Source organism: Carettochelys insculpta, chromosome 5 (genome assembly GCF_033958435.1).
Source record: "Carettochelys insculpta isolate YL-2023 chromosome 5, ASM3395843v1, whole genome shotgun sequence".
NCBI lineage: Eukaryota > Metazoa > Chordata > Testudines > Carettochelyidae > Carettochelys > Carettochelys insculpta.
This window is the reverse complement of record NC_134141.1, coordinates 4,549,377-4,574,810: the sequence shown is the minus strand read 5'-3', so window position 1 is coordinate 4,574,810 and position 25,434 is coordinate 4,549,377. Positions and strand designations below refer to the sequence as shown.

Sequence of the window (25,434 nt, the reverse complement as noted above, 5' to 3'; positions counted from 1 at the left end):
AGCCTGCAACACCATTGACCTGACTTGTTCTTTGTCATTGTACAGCAAGTTTCATAGGCCTGCTCAGAGTGAGCTCGCTGGGACCACCAGAGTAGTTAAGTGCTCAACTCTACAGCAAGTCAGATCCCCTGATGCTTCCAAATTGGGTGCTTGGAAAAAGGAGCACAGCTGAATGTGCACGTTAAGTGACTTGCCCAGCCTCACCTGGGAACTCTGTGGCAGAGGCAAAGAATCAATTTTTCCAATGTGGATTTGCATTCCCTTAACCACGGAACCTGCCCCCTTCTCTTCTTGCAGGGTCCCGCCTCACCCACTACCCATTGAATGGGTGCAACAAATGAGGCAGGCTGGCCTCTGGACAGTGGTTTCCTTTGCTGTGCCAGTCCTTTATTATGCCAGGCCCATTCTGTGCAGTGTGGCCAGAGGCGGAATAGTATATGATGCGTATGCTGATGTTCTTAAAGACAGTATCACAGAGGATACAGGTGAAGGGGTTGAGTTAAGTTTGCACAAACAAGTTCTGGCACTTCTAAACTCTTGAGCGCTTGGCTGGACGACCCTAATAATCCTAATGCTATGGAGGGTGTGCGCATATGCATGTAATTTCCTAGCATTTTAAAAAGGAAATTCCGGTATGTGGACTACACTAACTTCCCCTGGGGTCATCAGCAGGGTTCTAGATAGCTCTAGCCAATGTTCCCGCTCATGTTTATTCCATCCCTGTGCGGAATAAATTCTGTTCTGTGCACTGAGGTATGTGTACCCCCAGGAGACACACACGCTGCTGGCTGTGAGCAGCTCCGGGCACTGAGCAGTACCTGAATCTCTCCTGGGGGGTGACCCATGCACTCTGCTTAGAGGGAACATGGGCTCTAGCCACCGTCCAGACAAGCATCACGTGATCGGAGTGCATTGCAGCAAGAGCAGGCTGCACTCTATGTCCTGGCACTAGAGGGGGTTAAGAGCATGCTCAGTGGTTTCACAGTTACCAAAGAGTGCTGAGCCTTCGAATGCTGGGTCCGCGCCAGATTCTGGAGGTGACTGGTCTCTGGGCTGATGGACCCTTTTACTCTGATTCTTCACCCTTCTGTACCCCAGTGAGGCACCTGCCTCCTCCGCCACGCTGCCTGGCTGTCAGCAATACGGATGAGACAATTGACCCTGCCTGGCAGTTTCAGTGCCTGCCAGCAGATGGATGAAAATCCCTCTTCAGCCTCCTTTTCTTTGAGATGTCACATGCGCAGTGCAGATGGAACCCGGATTGCCTCGAATTTTTTCCAGCCATGGGCAGAATAAATATGTGCACGGAAGCATGGGTGGTTGTGCACCACCAACAGAAGCACAGGCTGTCCGCTGCGGGCCGCTGTGTGTGCGCTCTGCTAATCAGCTGGGCAGCACCGGAATCGATTCTGGGTGGCCGCTCGAGTGCCCAGCTTACAGGGAACACTGGTTGGAGCCTTTGGAGAATTTAGCTGATGCTCGGAAAACTCCACTGAGCATGTGCAAACACCAAGTTTTCAGAGTCTTAAAACTTAATTCGGTCTGAGTAAATTTTCGTGGAATCAGCAAATGGCAGGTCCCTGACACTAGGTGTAATGGATGTAAAACATTGATACCCTGGGCAAGTCCGATTTGCCTCTGACAGTCTCTGAAATGGCTAAACTATTTTAGTATCGGAGGGGTAGCCGTGTTAGTCTGGATCTGTAACAGCAACGAAGGGCCCTGTGGCACCTTATAGACTAACAGAAAAGTTCTGAGCATGAGCTTTCGTGAGCAAAGACTCACTTCATCAGATGCTGGTCAGCATCTTCTTTGCTGAAACTATTTTAGGTGACTTTCTATAAAACTTTACCCTTTCGGCTGAAAATTCCCAAGCAGAGGCCCTGCCTCAGGATGGAGGTTTCAAAGCAACTTAATAAAGGATTTTATAAAGGAGGTGTTGGGTGACCTTGACAATTGGCATCCCCTCCAGGTCTGCCTACAACACAGGCTGCTACCCATGAACATCATAGAAGGATGTGAGGGCAGGTGGGTTTCAGGCTGAAATCAGAAAGACAAATGCTTAGGGAAAGCCAAATGGAGGTGAAGGGATGATTTTGTAGGACTAAGCTTTAAGAAACTGCAAACATCCTAGAAAAAAGGTCTGAAGTGCCTATCTGGATTAGGTATTTCTACGCTGCCCAGGGCCAAAAGCAATACCATCATTGTCTCTCAGCCACATACGCCCTCAGTATGTTGTCCACAGCTGCTTGCTTCTGGTAACTGGGCAGGCTTCTGCAAAAAGGCGCAGCTTGAAACATGCTCTGAACTCCCCCACACTTTGTCTTCGCTTCTCTCTGAGGTGTCCATCCACTGAAGGCCTGCTGCAGGACATCAACCATTAGTGTGACCTATGGAAAAATGTAAGTAAGGCCTTGTGGTTGAGTGTCCATCCCACAAAGGACAGAAAAGGGTTAAGGTGCACAGGTGAGCCAATCAACTTCACAGGCTGCAGCCAGAGTCAAAACCAGGGATCAGGGAATTGACTGTAAGCAGGTTCAGCTAGGCAGGAACAGGTGGGGCCTGCAAAGCCAGGTAGGTGGCAATGGGCTGGGGATGCTGCTGGGCGAGGACAGTCATTCTGGAGAAGAGGGCGGAGAGTCTGGAACTCGTACGCTCAGGGAAAAAGTGGAGGAGCCAGGTGTGGTGAGAAGGAGATCCAGGAAGGAGCAGTGAGGGCTGGGAGTGTAAAGCCCAGAACTGTAGGATTGAGGGTTACTAGCCGGCAGCCCAGAGTGAAGGGCAGGCCCCAGTTCCCCTCCCAGCCACTGAAGCAACAGGCCGGTTTTGTGTTGCTTTTCCTCTGTGTGCTGCACCGAGTGTTGTCAAGTTGTGTAAAAATGTTGCCAAGTCAAGGTGAGAGGCTCTGCAAAACCAGCTCCCGGGCTTTGCTGTTGCTGGAGAATTCGGTGGATTCAGTTGCAGGCCTGGCAGTGGGAACCATTAGCAGCAATGGCACTCTGGAAGGAGCCTCCGGTGCCTTTTGTTCAAGTCAGTGCCGTGCTCCCTTCTGCTGCCTGTGGTACAAGCTGCCATTTCTTTGTTGTAGCCACGGAGAACACAGCACTGCCTGGAGCTCAGAGTGCGGCTTCAGCTGGAAGAAACTCTGGAGGGAGATTTGGCTCATGTTTGAGCCAAACTGATAATTGCTGACTACTCGGATAGGCTACGAAAGCAGCTGCCTGACTTTGAAAGTGTGGCCAGCCCTACACTAGGGGAGAAACTCTGTCATCAACTTCTCTTCCTCCTGACTGCCAGGAGGACTGAGGTTTATGCAGAGCCTCACACCTTGACTTGGCGACGTCTTCACTAGACCCACTAAATCAAACCCTGGAAGATCAACCTGGGGAGCACCAACTCCCTGGTAAGTAAAGACAAGCCCAAACTGACCGCTATTCTTAGAAATCAGGCAGCATTAATGGATGCCTGATTGCTCTACGGCAACTGAGTTACTTAGATCTAAAACTGAGAATCTCAATGTTCATCGCTTAATTTGCTGCTTGCATCTGATTCAAGGGAAATCAAAACATATCAGCACATCCGTCAGCCCAAGTGCTTCTTGTTACATGCACTTTAACACGAACATTAGGCAATAACAAGTGCTCCATGCAAATTAACTCTGGTGGTCTCAGGTAGAACTCCAGGGACTTTCCTGGGAAAATAAAGTGGAGGCTGCTGAAAATGCTCTCTGCCGATGGGAAATTGTTTCCTCCTGTCAGGAAAGCTCTCACCCCTGCGGTGGCATAACCTGGCACTGAGCAAACTAGAGCTTATGTTGATGTGTTGCTCCAGGGGTTGTAATGTAGGTGGTAGTGGAGATGTAGCCTTATCATTGCATCTCAAAAGAAGTTTACGCCCTAACTCTCTGGGACAGCTGCTTGCTGTCCTCATGCCTGGGGATGATAGAAGTTGCTAACGGGGTTGTTGTGGAGCACACCCCCAGCCTACTCAGACGAATGCTAATCAACTCAATGCTCAGCTGGTACCAAACAGGGACTGCTGCTAAGATGTCGCCAGCTGGAGAGAGCCAGCTTGAAAGGGAGATCCCGTCACAGGAAGGGGAGACAACCAGGAGGAAATCTGCAGTGCCTGACTCTTGCTGCAGAGTAAGTGAGAGGGAAACAGCCACCAAGCCCCTGTTCCCGCCTCCAAGGATGAGAGACCCAGGACAAATTGTGTGCCATGTGGCAGAGGTTGAAATGAACCGCCAGCGGGGGTCCATTTGTGACAAGCTGCCCTGAACAAACAGGCCTCAGAGAGAAACTCGAAGACTGACTGCCCTAAGTGGGAGAGCTCCACAACACAGAACCCAGAAAGGCTGGAGGAAGTTCTCAAGAAGGAGCAAATTTGGAAGGAGACTGTGTAACTCTCTGAGTGTGACCCTGGAGACAGGCCTAGCCTGTCACCAAACAGTGTGGAATCCAGCCATCCCCCACCCCTCAAAGAAGCTTGACAGAAGGGCGTTCCTTAAAGAAACCCCACTCCATAGAGAACAGAAACGCAGGGGCTGTAAGTGATTGGAGCAACAATTCTCCCAGCTGCAAGTGAGAGATGCTAACCCATCTGAAGGAGTTACAGAAGGACCTGGTTTGACAATTCATGCCAGCCTTACTCCCACTGAAGTGATCTGTCCCCACTCCTACCCCACCCTCCCAGAGCTAGAACACTGTGAACAGCTGATCTGCCCTGTTCCCGGTTTGGGAGGGAGGAGACGGGATGGAGTGTGTATCAGGTGATCCATGTGCTCCAGAAGTGCTGGGAGGGAGGAGGAGGAGGAGCAGGTAAGCATAGGCCTACGGTGCAAGAGAGTTGAGGGGCACATGAGGGGCCATGTGGCTGCAGGTGGAACCCCAGTAGGGTTGCGGGATGCTGTGGCCCACTGAGGTGAAGGCAGGCCACTCACATGGCCCACTCACTCACTATTCCTGGCTTCCCACACCTGGGTTAAGTGCTAGTCAAATCTGTCCTCCTATTTAAAACTGCTCTCTGTTTGCAATGCACTGAGAGGGACCCAGCCCCCTCCCCCACCCCACCCTCGATTTATCTGCTTCTGCCTTCTGTTGCAGGTTGAAGTGGAGTTCACTAAAGCTGATGTGAATGAGATGTCTGGCGGAGGGTATTTAGCTGATGCGTGCGTGAATTCCTTTGCCTCTGGCTGTTTGTGTCGCTGACATGGTGTTAGCTCTTTAAATGCAGCCTTAGGACCCGCACGTGCAGCTTGGCTTAACCATAACTACTCAAGCAGCTAAAAATATCTTTTTGCAAAGCACCTTGAGGTACGAGGAGCAATAGGAGTCATGCTGGACTAGCCATGAGAAAGCAGTTAGAGTAGATCATATGGTGCAGCCGTCCCTTGCTTTTACCTTAGAGCATGCTTTGCCGTAGCTTCAGTGGCTGTGGCTTAACTCCTGAATGGAAGGGGACTAATTCCTGAAGTTCCGTGAACAGAAGCCCCAGGTTATATAAAGAAAGCCTCAGGGATATTGACCCCACGGACAGTGCGCATGCAAGTTCTCTCTGTACGCTGCCCCAGCTCTATGCAGGGCTATGGCACAGTAGGCTTCCATTGAATCGCCCAACGAGACCTCACGCCCTGTTAGTAGCAAAGACGGCAGGCCTGGCTTATTGCAGACAAAGCCTGGAACTTGCTCCCCAGATGAAGGCCGATGGTTATACCAGCCCATATATGCCCATGAGAATAGACTGGCTCGGGCGGTGTCAGGACTTTCCGCTGCTCCCTAAGCTGGCCAAAGCCACTCCTGCTGAGCCTCCATTTTAGGCCTCAGTACAAGCAAGTCACATATTGCCCCTCTGCCGCTGTTGGTTAGTGCCCCCAGGGTGACTCCTTACCGCTAGGATTGCCAACGTTCTCTTGGCATGGAACTCAACATCTGTGCCCCGCCTCCGCCCGGCCCTTCCTCATCTGAGGCTCCGCCCCCACTCCATTGCCCCTCTGTCTGTCACTCAGGCTGGCTCGGGGGGTGGGATGGAAGGGGAGTGCGAGGGCTCCGCCTGGGGCAGGCTGTGGGGTTGGGTTGGGAATGGGGGATTTGAGATGCCAGAGAGGGCTCAGGGCTGGGGGATGGAGATAAGGCATTGGGAGTCTGAGGATGGGCTCTGGGCTGAGGCAGGGGGTTGGGGCACGGGAGGGTAGGCAGGTTCCGGCGTGGGGCCAGAACTGCAGAGTGCAGGAGGGGCTCTGGCATAGGGTAGGAGAGTGGGGTCGGGGTGAGTACGGGCCCTGATATAGGGCCAGAAATGAGGGGCTCAGAGTGCAGGAGGAGGCTCTGGAATAGGGCAGGAGGGTGGGGCGGGGATGGATATGGGTTCTGGGGTTGGGCCAGGGATGAAGAGTTTGGGGAGCAGGAGGGAGATCCAGGCTGGGGGTAGAGCTGAGGCATTCTCTGTTCCTTTGGTTGAATTGCTCCTTGATACACTAGTAGTTGATACAAATCCAGTTTGTTTCTTCTAGATAATGTGCTGTGTGGGTGGTAACCAGTTTATCAAATATTGCTGTGTCAGTTGTTGGCATTGGTACCCAGACACTGAATAGGATTGTTTTGAATAATGTACCTCAGGTAGGATGCAGGGCCACTGACTCAAGTTATGATTAGTAGTAATAGGGAATTTGTTTGCCCAGTTCGTAATTATTATGTAACTTAATTTCTTTACCTGTGTGTCTTTTTTCTTGCCTTTATACTGTTTGCTGCTACGTATTTGTTGGTGTTTTCTCTTTTAACTGTGTGTTGGACAGAATAACTGTTATACAGCAATAATATAGTTGCTTTTACACAACAGTCAAATTCAAATTAAACGACAATTTAATCTGGTCCAGCTAATGGTTTCCATCTGACTGCCAACTTAATCGTGCCTATATGGTAGACTGACGTGTAGTTGAGCAGTCCATTATTTGTAAGTACTCCATTTTTCTTTTCTTGGTGCTTCGGCGTTCCTTCCCTGTGTACTGATAGCTTCTGGTGTCTTGGTGTAGTGATAACTGCTGATATCTTTGATGTATGGGACACAAGTTAGTCAATATAATTAAAAAATTGTGTTTGCTTTACATTTCTAGTGTTTTTCCTGTAAGCCAAATTTAATACACAGATTAACTTAGTGTGCTTATAGTGTGATAGGGACCAAGTATTTTTTTATAACGCAAGTTTTACTTTACAGCATCTGATGAAGTGAGTCTGTGCTCACGAAAGCTCATGCTCAAAGCTTTTCTGTTAGTCTATAAGGTGCCACAGGACCCTTCGTTGCTGTTAAAGTTTTACTTTAGACATTCATTTTTAAATACAGTGTATATCTAATATTTTGTACTAAATGTAGTATTTTTAACTGCTTAAGTAGATGCTCACAATCTTCTGTAAGTTGTGTTGCTGCCCCTGCTGAACACTGTTTTAGCAAAAATAAATAAGGTTATTTTACCCAACCTTTTCACAGTTCCATTTTTGTTGGCTGCTTAGACATACAAACTTTAACAGGCATTGCTTCCCTTTTACATAACATAAAAAGAGAATTAAAACTGAACTAAAATAAATGTCTACACAAGTACTTTGAGGGTATTAAATATTCATGATGCTTTGTGTTTGGAAGCCGAAGGTGGAAACCTATTGAAATTGTTTGGTTAACTTTATGTATAAATTGTTGTTTTGAAACTTTTTTTTGCTATAACATGCTTCTAACTATGTTTAAAAGGGCAAGCAAGTTTACAAAAACCCAAACAAGAAACTGACACTTTATCTTAAAGCTGAGGCCTCTGATAGAACGGCTTATATTTTAGGCTCTCTTAAGCACGACTGAGACGTAATAAATTTTAAAGGCTTCATGTGGTAAATGTAGAGAATTTAATACTCTGCTCTGTTATACCGGAGTATACACAGTATAGTTCATCTCAAGGCAACAGTAGCTGACCCAAACCTTAAGGCATTATGAGATTATCTTTAATAACAAAACTTAAAACATTTTACCTACAAAGGTGGGTTGTCTTCATATTTGCCTTCAGGTTTTGTGCCTTTAAGGAGTACCAACTTTTCAGCTTCTCAGCAACTGTTTGGCTCTGGGATAGAATCTTCCTTTTTGAAAATGAGATTCTCATGTAATCATTGCCTCCGTTTCTGGAGTCCACTGGTGGGGGAAGTGGGATCCTGAGCAAAAGGACTAGCTGCATGCTGTCGAACCACTCTGTTCCAGCAGTGGTGTTTGTGTGAATAAGACAACTCTTTATGCAGAAGTCCCAGAACCTAATGACACTTGCCATGCCAGTGTGGTCTGTGTGTTTTTGGAAATGTCTCCATTAATTTCTCTGTGGAGGCAGTGTCTGAGCAGTCTTTAGTCTGTTCTTAGCAATCTGTAAGTGCTCAGTTCTCCATTTTCTGCCTATTAAAAATACACAGAAAAACCCGAGGGGCAGAAGACTTACAGGGCAAGTGTTATTTGCTACCCGTTTGGGTGGAAGGTGAAAAGCCAGTTCTGACCAGCTATGTCAATGTGAATTATGTTGCACTGCTTACCTATACTTCAGCCTCCTGAGTGTGGTTGCTTTCAATGGAATTTTGTGTGTGTCTGTCAGTGACAATATGTTCTGATTCCTGTACTCAGAAAGGGCCATAAAAATTGTGTACTCCAAGTGGCTTTGCAGTGTGCTGCTGTCCTTGGTTATGGGTGTAACTGCCTTTGGACTCATTAAAATGTAACTGTGAGGGGAGGAGGCCACGCAGCAGAGGGTAGTGGGCTGTGGGGCCTTCCGTGTTGCTGTTTCCAGTCTAGGGCAGAGCAGCCACGCTTGAAAGTCCTTCATTGGCTATTATGTGGCACAGAGGAAGTGAACTGGCATTTGAGGTACATTTCCTGGTAAACAGGGGCCCTGGCTTTGTCCAAGCCATAGCCTGGCTTTGGGCAAACACCAGGATTTGGCCTGTCACTCATCACACCTCACGAGAGCAATGTTAAGTTCTGGGGGATGTAAAAGCATTTTAGTTCATAGAATTAAAATGACAATGTCTCTGTCTGAATGGCAGGGTGGTGAACTCGACGGGCTTCATCTGAAGGTCTAATGAGTCCACAAATCCTACATGTAAACCAAATGTGACCAACTTTCTGACGATATACTGTCAGCGTGTCTCGTTCTTCCCAGTGAAAGAAGTCATGTGATGAACCGAGTTACAAGCAATGTTTTCAACACTCTTCCTTCCCTGGGCTCAAGCATTTCCCAGTGGGTGAGCAACATTGGCCCCACTTCATGAGGTAGTGGGGGTAGTGGAAGATAGCTCTCTTTCAGGTCTGCTGACGCCCAGCCCTGGTTGTCTTAATTGCACCTGTTGTTCCAGTCATGTTAAGAATATGAATTAGATCTCGATAAGCTAAAGCAGAGGCAGGAAATCCTCTCATCCCTATATACAATAACTGCTCCAATATTTGTCAAGGGCAGCTCGCAAGGCTTCTATATTTAGTTGCTCTCAGAGACCCGTGTGACCAAACCCACCATCAGATGGCTAGTTCAGCAGGAGTTCAGTGCCTGACAGAAGGGGCGACTTAGGGATCCCATGCTGGGCCTTCCGCTGCTGACCTAGCACATGTTGCTAATTCTGAGCAGGGAGAACAATCCCAGTAAATCCTAGAGCAATTTATTTATCACAAGACATATTAGAGAAAGGCCTGCATGGGGGTCTACAAGTATCAGAGAAGTAGCTGTGTTAGTCTGTATCTTTGAGAACAACAAGAAGTCCTGTGGCACCTTATAGACTAACAGATATTTTGGAGCATAAGCTTTTGTGGGCAAAGACCTGCTTCGTCAGATGCATGAGGGGCCTATGTTATCCCCTTCTGCCCCACAGGCTCTGGGTTCTGCAGTCCTGTCCTTTGCAGATCCTGCATTCACCAGGGCTTTTGTGTACTGTTCCCATTCAAGAGTAAATTGGAAAGCAGTGGTTAATTAGAAACATTTATCTTGACACTTTTCTAGGCTACTTTCTTTTTCTGAACCAAAAATGAGCCACCTTGATCGTGGGGTGGAAACACACCCACACCCATACCCACACCCACATCCTTGCTGCAAACTGTATGCAATGCAGTGACAGATGTTACGGCAACAAACCAAAGGCTAGTGTTGTAATTAGCTATTAGTTGCAATATCTGTAAATCCAACTGGATTATGGCACCTAAGTATGGCTTCACGTGTCAGCTGTGTCTGGCAGGGACCTACACTAATCAGTCTGGCTAAAAACACAGCCTAAGTGATCAGTTTTTACAAATGTTTGTTTTTTATAGAAAATACTCCAATTTCAGTTGTCATTAAACAGCTACTTTATTTGTATTAGAAGAAAACAGAATTACAGGGGCATGCATTTGTTGCAGGTGACTGCTTTTACTGCTAAGTAACATTCTTGTTCCATAATAATTTTGTGTTGCAATGGACAATTAATTTCTCCCACTGATTAAAAAGTGTTTTATTACAAAACCGAACATTACAAATATAATGTATGGGGCACTTCTTGACTACATATCCTCTCCACTACAAATAAATGATTCACTTCCCCAAGAAGCTGAGCAAATAGTTGGTAACAGGGATTTGTTCTTAGATGTCTTAGAAACACCTTGTGCCAGATTTAATTGTTTGCTATTTTGATGCTCTGGCATGGAAGAAATAGCTGTGTATGTTCTCTCCAGGGTCACTGCTGCTCTGTAAGATCTGGTATTCAATGTGACCTTTTATCCCTAAGAGTAAGGGCTGAAGGATTTGCCGCAAGAGCAACCATTTGGTTTCTTTCTAGAAAACAGGCAATGGTTCAGAACTGTGCTCAAATGAAAGTGGTGCTTCTGAGGTTTGGAATCAGGCAGAGTTGAGGGAGTGCTTCACTGTGAGAGGCACTGGACAAACAGCAAGGTACTCCCTGCCCAGCAATGATTCTAAAGGGCAGGAAGGGAAATACAATCATGAATGTGAAAGAACTTGTCCAAGGCCATCTGGCACATCTGTGTCAGAGCCAGCTCGCCTCACTCCTAGCGTAATGCATTTTCCTTTACACCACCTTGCCTGCTGAACAACATGCACCAATGAAAGTGCAGCATATGCTTGGTCTCTGCTTCAATGCAAATAGAGCCAGTGCAGCAGGTGCAGGAATTTTGTGCACAGCTGGGCACAACTTGTATCTGTGCATCCCACATCTGGGAGTGGCTTGGAGCAGCAAAAGTCCCACTGAAAGGTGCAAAAGGGAGGCAGGACAGTAGTACTAAGGGACTGTTACAGGTTGACATAAGCATTTCTCCCCCTGGCCTTTGTAGAGCTCTGGAACAGCTTGTACCTCCCCAAATGCTCCAACATGGACTGGTGCTTAAATGCCACCATCCCTCCCAAAGCAGCTTACCACCAGTGCACGCAGAGCTCTGTGGAAACGGAGGGAAAAGACTGCAGTAGCACCTGCCTTTCCTCCAGAGGGAGCTCTCGAATGGGCTGTCCTGCCCCAAGGCACACCAAAATGCCCCAGCGTGTAATTAATCCAATCATGGCTTAGTATCAGGCTTCCCTTTAATTTTTTCTACCCATGGGTGGAATAAATTGGACATGCACCAAGATATGTGCCACTCTGCACTAGCAATAGAAACACACGCTGCCTGCTGTGGGTGCACTGCTGGTCAGTTGGAAGGCATCTGACTCTCTCCTGGGTGGCCTTTCAAGTTCTCAGCTTGCAGGAAATGCTGCTTAGTACGGCCGGTCGCTCTGCTGGCCAGGAGGACGGCTCCCTGGCACTTAGAGGTGGCTTACATCAGAATGGCTGCGGGGAGGGAGCAACCTTTCTGCCCAAAGCAGCCAGGGCAGCAGCGGAACTGTCAGAGTGATTGCAGTCCAGAGCCTGGGCACCCTTGCAGCACTCCCCTTTGAGAACAGCATGAATGGGTCCAGAAAATAGCTCCTCCATAACACACGGGTCACCTCCTGGTAAACACAGTGGGTACGAATGGGGTGGGAGGAAGGAAAACATGAGATGGGAACTGGAGAGCAGAGCTGCATATCACTGGCCAACAACCCTGGTGGGCTACTAGCTCTCTACCTGTTGGGTAGGGAGCAGCACTAACTAACCTGAGGAGCAGCACCACTTAGCTCTGCCTGACTGGCCGACTGGCCTTTTATAATGCCCTGTTGCTGGGCAGATTACCGATCAGGTGACCTGCCAGTTTGCCACCTGGGCTGGAAAAGGTGCCAGCAAGGAAAAGAGATGGAGAAGAAGGGAACCGAACATGGTTTCCAAATGGCCTTTACGGGAAATCCAAGATGGTGTCATAGGGAACCTATAGAAATAACAAAATTCCCTTCTGCTGTCATCCATGGAAACCCCTCTCGCTCATTTGTAGCCAAAGGTTTTCTTCGCTTCAGTGTATAAGGGAACTCTCGTCCTTTGTTCTGGGTGCCCCTAACAAACTATCAAAGCAAAGGTCTCCTCACCACAACAGCTGAGGCTGAGCAGGACACAAAGCAACACATTTTTTTCCCAACAAAAAGCAGTCAAGTAGCACTTTAAAGACTAGCAAAATGGTTTATTAGGTGAGCTTTCGTGGGACAGACCCACTTCTTCAGACCATAGCCAGACCAGAACAGACTCAATATTTAAGACACAGAGAACCAAAAACAGTAAGCAAGGAGGACAAATCGCAAAAAGCTAATCAAGGTGAGCAAATCAGAGAGTGGAGGGGTGGGGGGGAGGTCAAGAATTTGATTGAGTCAAGTATGCACACGAGCCCCTGTAGGGAGTCACTATACAGAGTCACTACAGGGGCTCGTCTGCATACTTGACTCAATCAAATTCTTGACCTCCCCCCCACCCCTCCACTCTCTGATTTGCTCACCTTGATTATCTTTTTCTGATTTGTCCTCCTTGCTTACTGTTTTTGGTTCTCTGTGCCTTAAATATTGAGTCTGTTCTGGGCTGGCTATGGTCTGATGAAGTGGGTCTGTCCCACGAAAGCTCACCTAATAAACCATTTTGCTAGTCTTTAAAGTGCTACTTGACAGCTTTTTGTTCTGATAGTGGATAGACTAGCACAGCTTCCTCTCTGGTACTATTTTTTTCCCACCATCTTATGGCTCCATCTTAGTTTGAGTTTCTGGGGAGCATAGCACCAACAGGTGGATGTTTTAATCAGAGCATTTGGAGCGGGGAGAAAAGAGACACGATTCCATTGGAAATTCTCTGTCTTCTTGGTATGACAACCTAGAAATATTCTCACACACACGCACACCCCCCCACACCCCCCCCCCCCCGGTGAGTGACTTTAATTAGGTGCATGTGCATATTCACATGTCTGCTGATGCTTGAGCTTCTGATTAACTAACTGTCCATCTCCCCTCTCCCCCCAACACATGTTAAAGAGGCAGGCAAAGTGGAATGTGACAAGAGCGAGTGTCCTTACTCTTCCTTCACCAGCCCTCTTAGCTCTCAGGACTTCTTTTTCCATTATGGAAAAGCTGTGTTTGTATTAGCAAGGCTGGCAGACACGCCAGTGGGCTGGGGAAGGGATTATGCTTGTTCTTTACATAATGGATTATCCAAGATTAAGTGTCTTATTCAGGCACACGTAGGAAAATAACCAATTAGTGACTTTGCAGATTCATTATTTAAAGGCAGCCAGAGGGCACTTCATACAATGCACTCCAGCTGACCACAGAGTAACAGACTGGCTTGAAGTAAGCTCCAGGGCTCTGGACTGACTTGCAGTAAGTTCCAGAGCTCTAGCTGCAATATTCCAGCAGGTAGGTCTCTCTCAATAAAGAAACAGGTTAGCGTCTCTGGTAACAGCTTCTCCTGCCCTCACTGAAGCCAACTCTACTTGGCATCTTATTTAAAGAGTCGTCAATAGAGTCTACTGATAAGGTTAGGTGTGACTTGAATTAGAAAATAGTTAACTGTGCATGTCTTTGGGATCACCTGGAGGGTAGGTCAGGCTCCATTTGGATAAGGTTATGAAGTTTAAAAGAGCTAAATGACTCACTATTTGATGTGACAAGAGAATATAAGAATTGAACACCTGCACAAATTTGTAGTAATAATAAAAGAGGAATCACAAAATACTTTTTTCCCCCCCATATAAGTATTTAAGGTTAATGAGGGCATGTGGATAAACTGGGGTATGCTTTGTGGTAAATACAGATGGGGATTAGTTGTCAAGTTTGTACTATTCTAAAGGCAGGTCAATAATCCAACATCTGCGTATTGTCTCTCAGATATAAAATGACCAGACTATGAGACGGATTAGTTAGAAAGTTAAATGCATGTCATGTTTTGATAAAGTGCTAGGAAACAGTTGATTTAGTCATGAAAAATCCTATGTGAAAGTAATAACCCTGCTGGATTCAGTGGGGCACCAGGGATCAGTGCGGGCAAACACTTAAAAACATTTAATTCTGACAAACAAGGCTTTACTAGAGCTCATTGGAACGCGTCCATCAAAACAAAAATTTACTAGAAAAGCAGAAAATGTGATCAAAGCGATCCATTTTCCAGCAGGAATATCAATAAAATATAGCTGGCATAAATGTCATTATTTGTGGCAAGCAAAATGCTAATTTAGCAAACCAAATTTTTATAGGCATGCCAGTGTGCCAATCAGGCATGTTTTTGGCTTTTTAATATGGCCAGGTTTCTTGAAGAAGGCTTTATTCTCTACTGTGGAGTAACATGAAAGGAAACACATTTAAAAATGTGAATCTGAATTTATAGCAGTAGCTGTCTCAATTGCTGCATGCAGATGCAGGCATTTTACTTTAAACTTGACCCGGTAATTAATAACTACCATTGTTTCCATCTTCTTGGCTATCTAAATGCAGCTGGAAAACTCATGACTTGCAGATAAAAGTAAGAATGCGTGTTGTGTTCATCTCCACACCAAACGCAATTGACAGGAGCGAGGTTGCTAGTATCACTAACCACACCAAAAAAAGGGAGAAACCACTCAAATGTGGAAATTCAAACAAGACCATTGTTTATGTTCCCCCAGAAGTCGGTATATTTCAAATACTCTCAGGATTATTTTTTGGCCCTCAGTCAGAAGTCTTCTTCAGATTTGTGAGTCTGCAACCATATGAAACTCTTCCTGTTTGCATTTGCCTTACAGAATGAAATATGCACAGTATGTCTTCCTGGCAACCCTCCTCTCAGGTATTGAACAAAGCCAGGCTCAAAGCTGCGCAGTGGATTCTTTCTCTGTGAAAGACAACTTCGACCCCCAAAGGGTAATTATTACAGCTTCAGCCACTGCACACAATGTGGCGGTAGAAGCTGCACAATTTATGTAATGTATTTAATATGCATAAGGTACTTATTCAGTGCACCATGAGGTGGAAAATTAACCTCTTCAGTTTATAGATAAAAATATGGTCTCTCAAACAGTTTCCTTTTTGCTGTTAAATCACCAGATTAATATCCCGTTGCTTTCTGCTCAGTAAGAACTTCAGCCCAAAAAATCCAGTGTGTCAGAAAACGGGATGGCTCATTTTCTCCCATAAGGAAATTTGTTTGACTTCATAATGTCACTGGATTGCTGGAGGTCCGAAAGCTCTAACTCCTAATTCATAAATGTGCTGCCATTAATGGCTTCTCCTGACTCCCTGAAGCTAATCCTGACTCTAAATATAGAGGAGAGTTATTCCTCAAAGTTAATAAACTGTATTGCTGTACAGACTTGCCTCCTTTGAACCTAGTATGTTAGTGAGCTGCAAATCCTCACTCAGGATGGCTCTCGGGATGCCTTATGGTGAAGCAAAGGAAGGTGAATCGGGCCTTACAGCAGTCCTGTTGGCCTCAGACATCAATCAATTGCTTGAAACATTCTGAGGAGGTGGCTGAATTATGGTAGCAAATTGGACCACATTAATTGGGACAGGTAACTAATAGACTATGGGTTTGGAAGTGGCTGATGCACCTGCCTAGGACTTTGGAGGTGGAGGGTTCAATTTCCCTGCTCATATGTGACCTTGGGCCTCAGTGCCTCATACGCACATCTGTAAAATGGGGATAGTAGCAGGGGTGGGAGAATGGAGTTGAGAGCAGGACTTGGAAGGGCTGTCATGGAGCCTATTGATGACCTCCTTGCCAGCCAGGTGTTGGCTTCCACCAGCTCTAAGTACCTCCCCTCCTATATTTCTTCCCCCACATTTGCAGAGGCTTTTACCACCATGGAGGATGGAACTACCCTGCTTCTCAGGGGTAGCGGGGGAGAGAGGTGCTCAGACACTATAGTCGCTGGGGCCACAGAAATACCTCAGACTGTAGACTGTTACATTTGAGTATAACTTCCCTGCTCAACTCCACTTTGTATGGCTTTCCACTTCACTCATTAATCCGAACAGATGATATTATGGCTCCCTAGAGCAACAAAGGGTTAAGGGATCAAACAAACCAGCTAATCTACCCGCCCCCTCCTCCAAAGCCTGGCCTTACTAGGTAGAACCTCCTCCAGAATGGGCCTTGGCTAGCCCATGTGAAGGTCAAGGAGGGGCTGAGTAGGAGCTGTTGTTCCCCCACTTCACTGCTAGACCCCAATGCAAACCCTGTATGTACACATAAATGCTGGAGGGTTTGGGAGGAGCCTTGGTTTGATTAAAGGCCAAATACCCTGCCCCTGCCCCCGATTTATCTGTTCGTGAGTTACAGGATCTATTGCAGTCCTTACCAGGCATGCAGCTTCCTAGATCACCTGGTCTCGTAGGTCTCTTTCACAAATCCCTCCCCCCGCCCCCCCACCGTCACAATTTTCATGAGCACAAAGGCAAAGCTGCAAGACGTCATAGTGTAGACAGGTGTCTCCCTTTCGTTTGTGTTCAGCTTGTTACATTACTCCATGAATCCTCTGTGGTTAACTCTCTGTGGGTCTGATGCTGCTGGACTAGCTTCCATAAAACTCCTTTCCTTTTCAACGTCCACGGTGCTAGGCCTTCAGCGATGCTTTTTTTCCTTTCTCAGTCACAACAGGCACACACAAACTGCTGCCATTATACCACCAGCCCCACCAAAGGGGTCCCCTTTTTTGGCTTAATGTTCTTCTGCCTCTCTGCACGGGAACTTTAACAAGGCTTATGGCCTCCACCAAAGGATCGAATTCAGTCCCTGTCAGTAGTGACTGTTGTCGCCATCTGATGGGTATTTATTGCAGCATTTCTTAAACTTTCTGAGACCACAGAACACCAAACAATATTGTTTTACGTGGGACACCTATGAAAATTTACTTTAAAAATTGTCAGGCCAAAAAAAAAAAACAACCTAAAACAAAACACAACAAAAAACCACAGCAATATATACAGCAAAATCTAAAAGAATTTAATCAGGTATCGTAGCAACAAAGTAACATTGTACCTGGTTTTAATAACGCAAAATACACATAGGTGCCGTACGTCATTGCTAATTTCTACACCACTGTGGTACACCTGCGAGTTGAACACCGGTGTTTCGAGGAACTTAGTTTAAGAGCCACTGATCGAGTGAAACAGTGAAAAGAATTAGTAGCTCGTGGTAGTTCCTGCCAATTTATGAATGGCAAAATGACCCCCAACACCCTCATGCAATTTGCTCTCACTGGCTCACTTACGGCAAAGAGGCCAAGGACTGAAAGGGTGCAGTGGCTGTGCTTGATTTGCAGCCAGGGTTCTTCCTGGATACCGCTGAGATGTGTAAGCAGGGCAGTGGAGAGAAATTGTCATGGCTGCTATCCGCATTGTAGGGGACTGGGACTTCAGCATTCAGGGAAGCCGACCCAGTTCCTGTCACAAGGTCAAAGGAGCAAATGCACTGCAGAACCAGTCTTCCAAGCACTGACACATGCCCACACTGGCCTTTCCCTGGGCTTGAGAGCACAACCTGCATGGCGCATCCCTGCTCAACTACCAACCTTCTGTCAACCAGCTTGCTGCAGCCCGAGTGGTCACGGATGCCTGTCGTTCAAGCCAGGCAATTAAAATAATTGGGATATTTTTCCTTTCATTTCAGTATGCAGGGAAATGGTATGCCCTTGCAAAGAAGGACCCGGAAGGCCTCTTCCTTCAGGATAACATCTCTGCTGAGTACACCGTGGAGGAGGATGGCACAATGATTGCCTCTTCCAAAGGGAGAGTGAAGCTCTTTGGGTAAGTGCTTGGGGAAGATGCCACTCGAGCGCCTGGTGCGTTGGTACGCCACATGACGGGGAATGCGTCTGAGGGCTGTGACGTGACTTGGTTACCTTGTTCAAGAAGGAAACCCTAATAAAGCTCACTCTGCTAACATATCAGACCTTCCACCTCTAGGGCCCTGACTTGATTTTCTATTCAGGGCACCAGCGACAACCAGCACAAAGCCCGTATGGCCTCATTTGTGCCGACACAAAATCATCTTGTGTTGACGCTGTGTTCAGAGGCCTGAGACTTGAACGCTAAGTTTTCAATAATGATAACGTCAGTAGGCCCAGATGGAGTTTGTGTTTCAAGGAACCTAAAGAACAAAAGTGTTGAACTATTAACACAGAAACGAAAAAAACAAAACAAAACTATTGGAGGTTTGACAGGGTTAGACCCCTTTAAACAAAATTATAGGCACTGTGCCTCAGACAATGGCTACGTCTGCACTAGAAGCATCTGTCTACAGCCATTATTGTCAGAAGAGATACTCCATCAGCACTTCTGCTGACAGAGTGAATCTACACATAAAAGCAAATTGATCTTTTGATCCACACTGTCAACCAAAGGGCCCTCCAGAGCATCTACATGGCCTTTTTGTCAACAGTTTCTGCCAACAAAAACGCATTTTCTGTGTAGATGTTCCGTGAGTTTTGTCAACAAAACCTGTTTTGTCACAAAACTCTCTAGTATAGATGTAGCCTTAGTGTCTTCGCAAAGAAGCATGGCTAAGAAAATCATTGAATGTAGAGTGGCAAAGCAGTCGGGTAAGGGGGACATCAAATCAACCAGGCTAGCTTTTGGAAAGGCGCACTCTATCTAGCTGGCTAGATTCCCCTGTAAGACTTGGTGGCTGAAGGGACAGAGGTTTGATGTGAGCAGATTTCCCACCTAACACTGGTTAGGAAGATTCAAAAAGCCCTTAGCTAATATGGGCCCTGGATATACAGATGGAAACGAATCTACAGTTTTTGTCACTCACCTGTGGCTACCATAAGGGATCACAGTTTGGTGGAGAGTAAACTGAGTAGGAGTGAGTAGTTTTCTCCATGTAGAAAACCTCCCACAGATAATTACTAGCATCAGTGCTGTTGTGATGCATAGGGGAGGTACAGGGCTCTGACGTGGTAAAACTCGCTGACTGCAGGTTTCTTAAGAGAGAAGGATGCTCAGTACACCTGGGCGTGTGAGAAGAAGGGCAGGTGACGTTGAATAGACAAATACTACTCCATACGCATGGGAAGGAGCAAGTTAGGCTACTTGGAGTTGTACATTTTGGGTGGTCTCTTCAGAAAACCATAATCTGTTGCCATAAATGTATCTGTTCCAAGTACAGAGTCAGCAAAGGGCTGTGTAAAGAAGGGGTTGGGCAGTAGAGGGGAAACACGCTGCCATTCAACAACACATCCCAGCAGGTGGAAGGAAATCAGTAAACATACAAGCAATGCTCAGTGTACATCACAGGGACTGAAAAGGTCCAGAGAGGGGCTGTATGAATGAGAGGCATTGAGAGGGGTGATAGCTTTATATCTGCCCCATGTCCGTCACAGAATTTTAAGGCTTACTTGTTATAACCTTCATGAAGGACAGTCAGGGCGGCTGTACAGTGACTGAAGTTACGCTGTGTATTCAGGAGGCCTGCAGCATGCAACTTCATTTTGGTGTCAGTCCAGCTGTGGGCCACATTAGGGTCAGAGAACTCCTGTCCCAGTGTGAAGGGGCAGCAAATTCCCCTGGCCTGTGATCAGACACCGGCCAGTTCAGCCAGGGTCTTTTGGCAGCAAACCGGGGGGGCTGGTAGTAAATGTCAGCCATTGTGTGGTGGCCATCCACCCCTGCACAACTGAGCCGTAAAACCTGCTCTACCCTGTGGTGACACTACCGCTAACAAAAGGGTGGCTAGACAGCAGAGCGGAAAGGCCAGGGGAGATCGCTGAGTAGGGAGGGCGTCACCTGTTGTAGCTGGGAGAGGACCCTTGTTGTTTCCAGCACCTCATTGCCTCAGACTAGGGAGGCGGCGGGGGGGCGGGCAGGGGAACGTGATGGAAGGTAGGCTGATCTGCAGGGAGCGTGACTTGGCCTGGCCTGTCTCGTCTCCTTCAAAGCAGGAGGGGGCGTGATGTGGAGGGATGAAAGCCTTGCCCTTGGTGTCTGCCCAGGGCGTGGCCTGGCAGGGACAGGTCTCTTCCTAACTGCCTGGTGAGGCAGGGCTGAGGCAGCCCCTGGGTGATGGGCCTGAACGCTGCGAATTGTGTGGGTTGCAGGGGGTGGGTAGCAGTAACACACCTCCACTCGTTGCACACCCTGTCGTACAGCCTGGCCTGGCAGCTGAGCATAGTGCGAGCAAACTCTCTCCAGGGGCTCGCAGCTGGCTGCTATGCCGACGTGCTCCCAGAGGAGTGCTCTACCTGTGGCCTCCTACTCCCTCCCTGCCTGGCCGGCGGCTCTTCCCTCTCACCTGCAGAATCTGGCTGTCGGCACGGCTGAAACCCTGACCCCCCTGCCCCCAACAGGCGGGTCCTGCCAGGCCCTGCGGAGCCTAGCAGGCAAGAGCGAGCGTCTGGCCAAACCCCCCCACCTGCCTTTCTGTGTGGAAAATGGGCAGCGAGGGGAGACTGCAGCTTCAATGTGCCTCTCTGTCAGTCCGCGCCCATCTCTGGGGCCATTGGGCCGGCCTTCCCCGCCTAGTAATCTACTGCTCCTCTAGCCACCTGGAACTGTTCTCATGGCATTCCTCATCTAGGGGATTCCAGCCAAAGACTAGTCTGTGCTCCTTGAGAGGCCCTGCTTATGACACTCAGCAGAAACCAGCCAACTAATGCCATCCCTGGAAAGGCTTCAGAGCCTTTTAAGAAGTGCAGGCAGCCTATTCCGTGCCATTTCTTTCTTGCCTGGCTCCCTTATCCTCTCCCTGCTTGAATCTTATGTGAACAACAGGAGTGGAGTGTCTTGCCTATGAGAAGATGCTACTGAACTCTTGCTCCAATTTGCTGGGCAGGATGTAGTGCGGTGGAAGTTTGACTTCGAGCTGTGCTCTGAGAGAGTGAATGTACTTCCTGCCATGTCTGGATGCACACATCCCACTCCTACCACCAGCTGTCACAAAGTGTGAGGGTCACCAGGCCCTGCACCCCATCTGCAGTCAGACGTGACTCTCATTCAGCAAGGAGAACTCGTTTATTAATTGACAGGGACACAGTGTAGAACAGACTTGTCAGCATAGAAACCAGGAGCCATCAGTACAATTTGTCTTGAGGACAGGGGGCCCAGTAGGGGTCTCCGAGCCAGGCCCTTCAGTGTGGTGTGGAGGTGGGGTAGTAGCCCCATTATCTCTGCCCTCCTAGCACCACGCTCAAAACCTGTGCAGCCCACACAGCGATTGGGGGAGGAACTCTGTGCGGGGGTTGGGAATGGCAGTTACTTAGTGATGGACTATTTTGAAATGGGAATGTTGCCCAATGGCCCTCCTAAGGCAGTGAGAATGAAGTCATCTACCCCTCAAAGGACATGCAGCAGATTCTCATCCTGGGTCTCTCCACTCTACGTTTCAGGTTCTGGGTGATCTGTGCCGACATGGCTGCTCAATACACAGTCCCAGACCCCTCCACCCCAGCGAAGATGTACATGACTTACCAAGGGCTGGCTAGCTACCTGTCTAGTGGAGGTGAGTGAATTCCATCCCCCTTGGCTTAGCAGCATGGGTGTGGGCTTGTGGGGTAAGTGGTTTGTCTGAGCTGCTAAGACAGTTGCACTTGTCTGAGACGTTGCAGGTGACAGATTAACATGAAGTGCGAGAGAGCTGGGGACCGAGCTTTGTTGACCAGGGGCACAGGGGATCGAGCTGTGGGAGCTACTTTGGGAGACTACTCCAGAGGCTGATCTTTGGAGAACACTGCAGAACCTTGCTCCCCATAGCTCCTCTACTGTAACCAACCCCTCATCCCCAAAACATGGTGGGGCAGCCAATGCCAAGGAAAACCGCTCTCTGCCTCCCAAACAGGGACAAGCCAGAGACACGCCCCCCCCCCGAGGACCCAGCCACTACCAATCTACTTCACAGAGGGAGGTCACAGCACAAAGCTTTACTTTGAATTGATCGCGACACAGTTCTGGGTTGTCTGCACTTGGGAAAGGATGGTTTTGAGGCACTTCTGCAGGCCTGCCCCACACACAGCCTGATACCTTGAGCTGTGATGGGCGAGGGAGGGATTTGGCTGCGGCCCTGGTGGCTGGACAGGAGTCCTGTTAATGAGCGCTGAAGAAATATCTTTCAAATACACCAGTAAATAGAATACTTTAAAACATAATGGGTGCAAAAACAGGTGCAATGTTTAAGAAAAACTAAAACCACAGAAAATGTTAAGACAGCATTAATACAGTCATTGCTGCTGGTCTACCTGGGATATATTGCCGGACACCACCCCGCTCCCTGCTCCCCAGGATGAAAGGGAGTTAAGGCTAAAGGAGATATCAGCAATATGGGTTAAGCTAAATTGCAGGGACAGTCTATCATCTCAAGGCCAAGTGTTACTGACCTGGGAAATTCAGATAAGGTTGAGTTGATAAGAAAGCCAGATGTATACTTTCAGTTCTGTAGTTTGTAGGCATCCAAATACCCTGCACTCTATCAATAGACCTTCAAGCTTCCTCTAGAGTTAAAGCTCTGTTAATTTCCTAGGCTGCTTTTCTCTTTCTCTTTTCTTGTTAATTGTGGTGTCCTCCCCCCTGCGCGCTCTCTCCAAAATCAAACATTTTTCCTTTGGCGGAAATGCGCATTGTGTGCTGTAGTGATACCAAACCACACTGTGGTTGCAGGTCCAGATTAAACTATTATTTTTCCTAGACAATTTTCCTTTGTTCATTATTTCTTTCAACACTTCACAGTGTCACGTTTGGGCAAGAACAATGTAGTTTGGGTGCCCTAACTGCTCTTCCATATACCAAAATGTTTGGATTTCTTCCTTGAGTGATAACTCTGGGGGCTGCTAACCCTTGGTTTGAAGATAAAAACAGCCCAGCAATGCAGTTGCCCAAACTTAGGGTGACCATATCCCCCTGTTCCAAATACGGGACAGGAAGATATGGGCAGGAGGGGTGGCTCCTCCTGGCTCCACTGAGCCCCAGGTAAGTGGCATCCCTCAGCACTCCCTGAACCCTGGGGAAGTGCAGCTGAGCCCTGGGGAAGTGGCCGGGACAGAGCAGCTGCCCATACTCCCCCCGCTTCCCAGATGCCCAGGGAAGTGACCTAAGTGCTCTCCAACCAGCAGCTGCACCTGCGGAGCTGTTGGTGGATGAGGTCAGTTGGGGAGGGCCCAAATACGGGGCAGCGAGTCCCATTTAAAGAAGTGTTAGGGATGCCTTTTTGGGGCTGTCCTGCCAAATACGGGACGGATGGTCACCGGACGCAAACTGGTAACAAGCCCTAACACTGAGCTCCATTTTAATGTTGCTTGTCTTGGAATCTCTTTGCCTTTCAAATCAAAAATTTCAAAAATCGCACCTCTTGCTGCGTGGTAGAACCTGTAGCCCTTGGGAATCTGTTCCAGTCGTTTCACGCACATGTTCACGCACGCCTTGAAATCTGCTGACTCTCACCGCCGGTTCTTCTGAAGCCTGAGCCTACCAGACAGTAGCGATCGGCCGTCTTCACGTATGTTGCTACCTAGAGACCATGACTAAGAAGCTGTTCTAATATTTCAGGGGACAACTACTGGGTGATTGACACCGACTATGATAACTATGCCATTACTTATGCCTGCCGCAGCCTGAAGGAGGATGGCACTTGTGATGATGGATACTCCCTTATCTTCTCACGCAAACCTCGTGGTCTCTCACCAGACATTCAGCGCGTTGTGCGTCAGAAGCAGGAAGAGATTTGCATGTCTGGCCAGTTCCAGCCAGTGCTGCAGACAGGTAGGCTAAGATACCAACTGCTTCTCCCTGTAAGAATTGGCTGCATATTTCCTAATAGAGGGTCTATGGTGGCAACTTGTTAGGAGGAGAGGGGCTGCACTCACCACACGTACAATCATCTCCCTTCTCAGTTGTTTCTTTTTCCAAACTAAACAATACAAATGTACAGGCCCTTGTGACTGCAGTAACTTAGAGCAGCCCAAGGTCTGCTCCAACACATTATGCAGTAGTGGCAAATGCAAAGCAGAATCCAGACAGTGCAAGTAGGAATTCTGGACGCTAACTCTGGACTTTTGTTTTGTGAGTACCCCCACATTTCTGCAGCTGTAACTGAATTCAGGAGAAATGTAGCAGAACATTGTGTTGACTCTACACACTCCTTTCCATGCATAGAAAAAATGAGCTCAAGTTTTCTTTCTTTTTTCTCTCTCTCTTTCCTTTTGCAGGGGCCTGCTAAAGAATACATTTGTGATTCTGTTTCTAATAGCAGAAACTAGATGCTGGGTCTTGAAGTTGTCATCCTCTTAAAAATCAAATAGTTTGGACCAATGTTTTTTTTTCTTCCCGAAAAACATGTTGAAATGTTTTTTTGTAATCCGAGTGCAATATTGAAAGGAATAATGCTAATGGAATATGTTTTTAAAAAACCTCGAAACATGAGTTTTGCAATCTACTGCCTGCCTCAAATAACCTAGCTTCATATTTTAATTTCTAAGTAATAAAGCCTGCTGGGACAAGAAATCTGATGGGAGATTGGAATGAGAAGCTCACACTTTATCAAGTTAATATGCTAGAATATCTACCACTAGTAAATATCAGTGTTGAAATGCCCCAGTTAAGGCTGGAGACCCCATTGTGTTGGGCATGTCGAGTCAGACAACTGGCATCAAGCAAATTCACACTGAGAACACAACAGGTGCTCACATGCAAAGCTAGCTTCCTCTTAGGGCTTGAACAAATGGCATGGTTATGGTCTGAAGAAGTGGGTCTGTCCCACGAAAGCTCATCACCCAATAAATTATTTTGTTAGTCTTTAAAGTGCTACTTGACTGCTTTGTGTTTTCATCAAAACCCTGGGCAGCTGCTTGATCCAAAACTGCTGGCTACTAGTCCTAATAATAGAGGTCAAAATCCTTCCCACTGCCTGCCTCCAGGCTCCAGTCTCATCACCTGGGAGCAATAGGTATTGTGCCCTATTGCTTTGGTCTGCACAATGAGTTAGAGAACTAGTGGGGAACAGCACCTCTTCCCCACTGACCTGATACACAACCACATTATGCTGACCCATGCAATCCATAGCCAAGCTGTCACGCTGTGACTAGTGAGTACTTGGGATAAGACTG

At 47.5% G+C, this 25,434-nt stretch overlaps 1 protein-coding gene across 1 annotated transcript in view; it reads left to right on the top strand.

The window, feature by feature from the left end:
- Window positions 1–24,623, top strand: part of LOC142012987 (purpurin) — a 60,769-nt gene extending 36,146 nt beyond the window's left edge. Inside the window, exons 2-6 of the mRNA XM_074994021.1 lie at window positions 15,148–15,265; window positions 18,015–18,151; window positions 21,730–21,842; window positions 23,879–24,091; window positions 24,538–24,623. Coding sequence (XP_074850122.1) covers window positions 15,148–15,265; window positions 18,015–18,151; window positions 21,730–21,842; window positions 23,879–24,091; window positions 24,538–24,548 — 592 coding nt within the window. The 3' untranslated portion in view covers window positions 24,549–24,623. The remainder of the gene's footprint in view (window positions 1–15,147; window positions 15,266–18,014; window positions 18,152–21,729; window positions 21,843–23,878; window positions 24,092–24,537) is intronic.
- The last annotated feature ends 811 nt before the right edge of the window (window positions 24,624–25,434 follow it).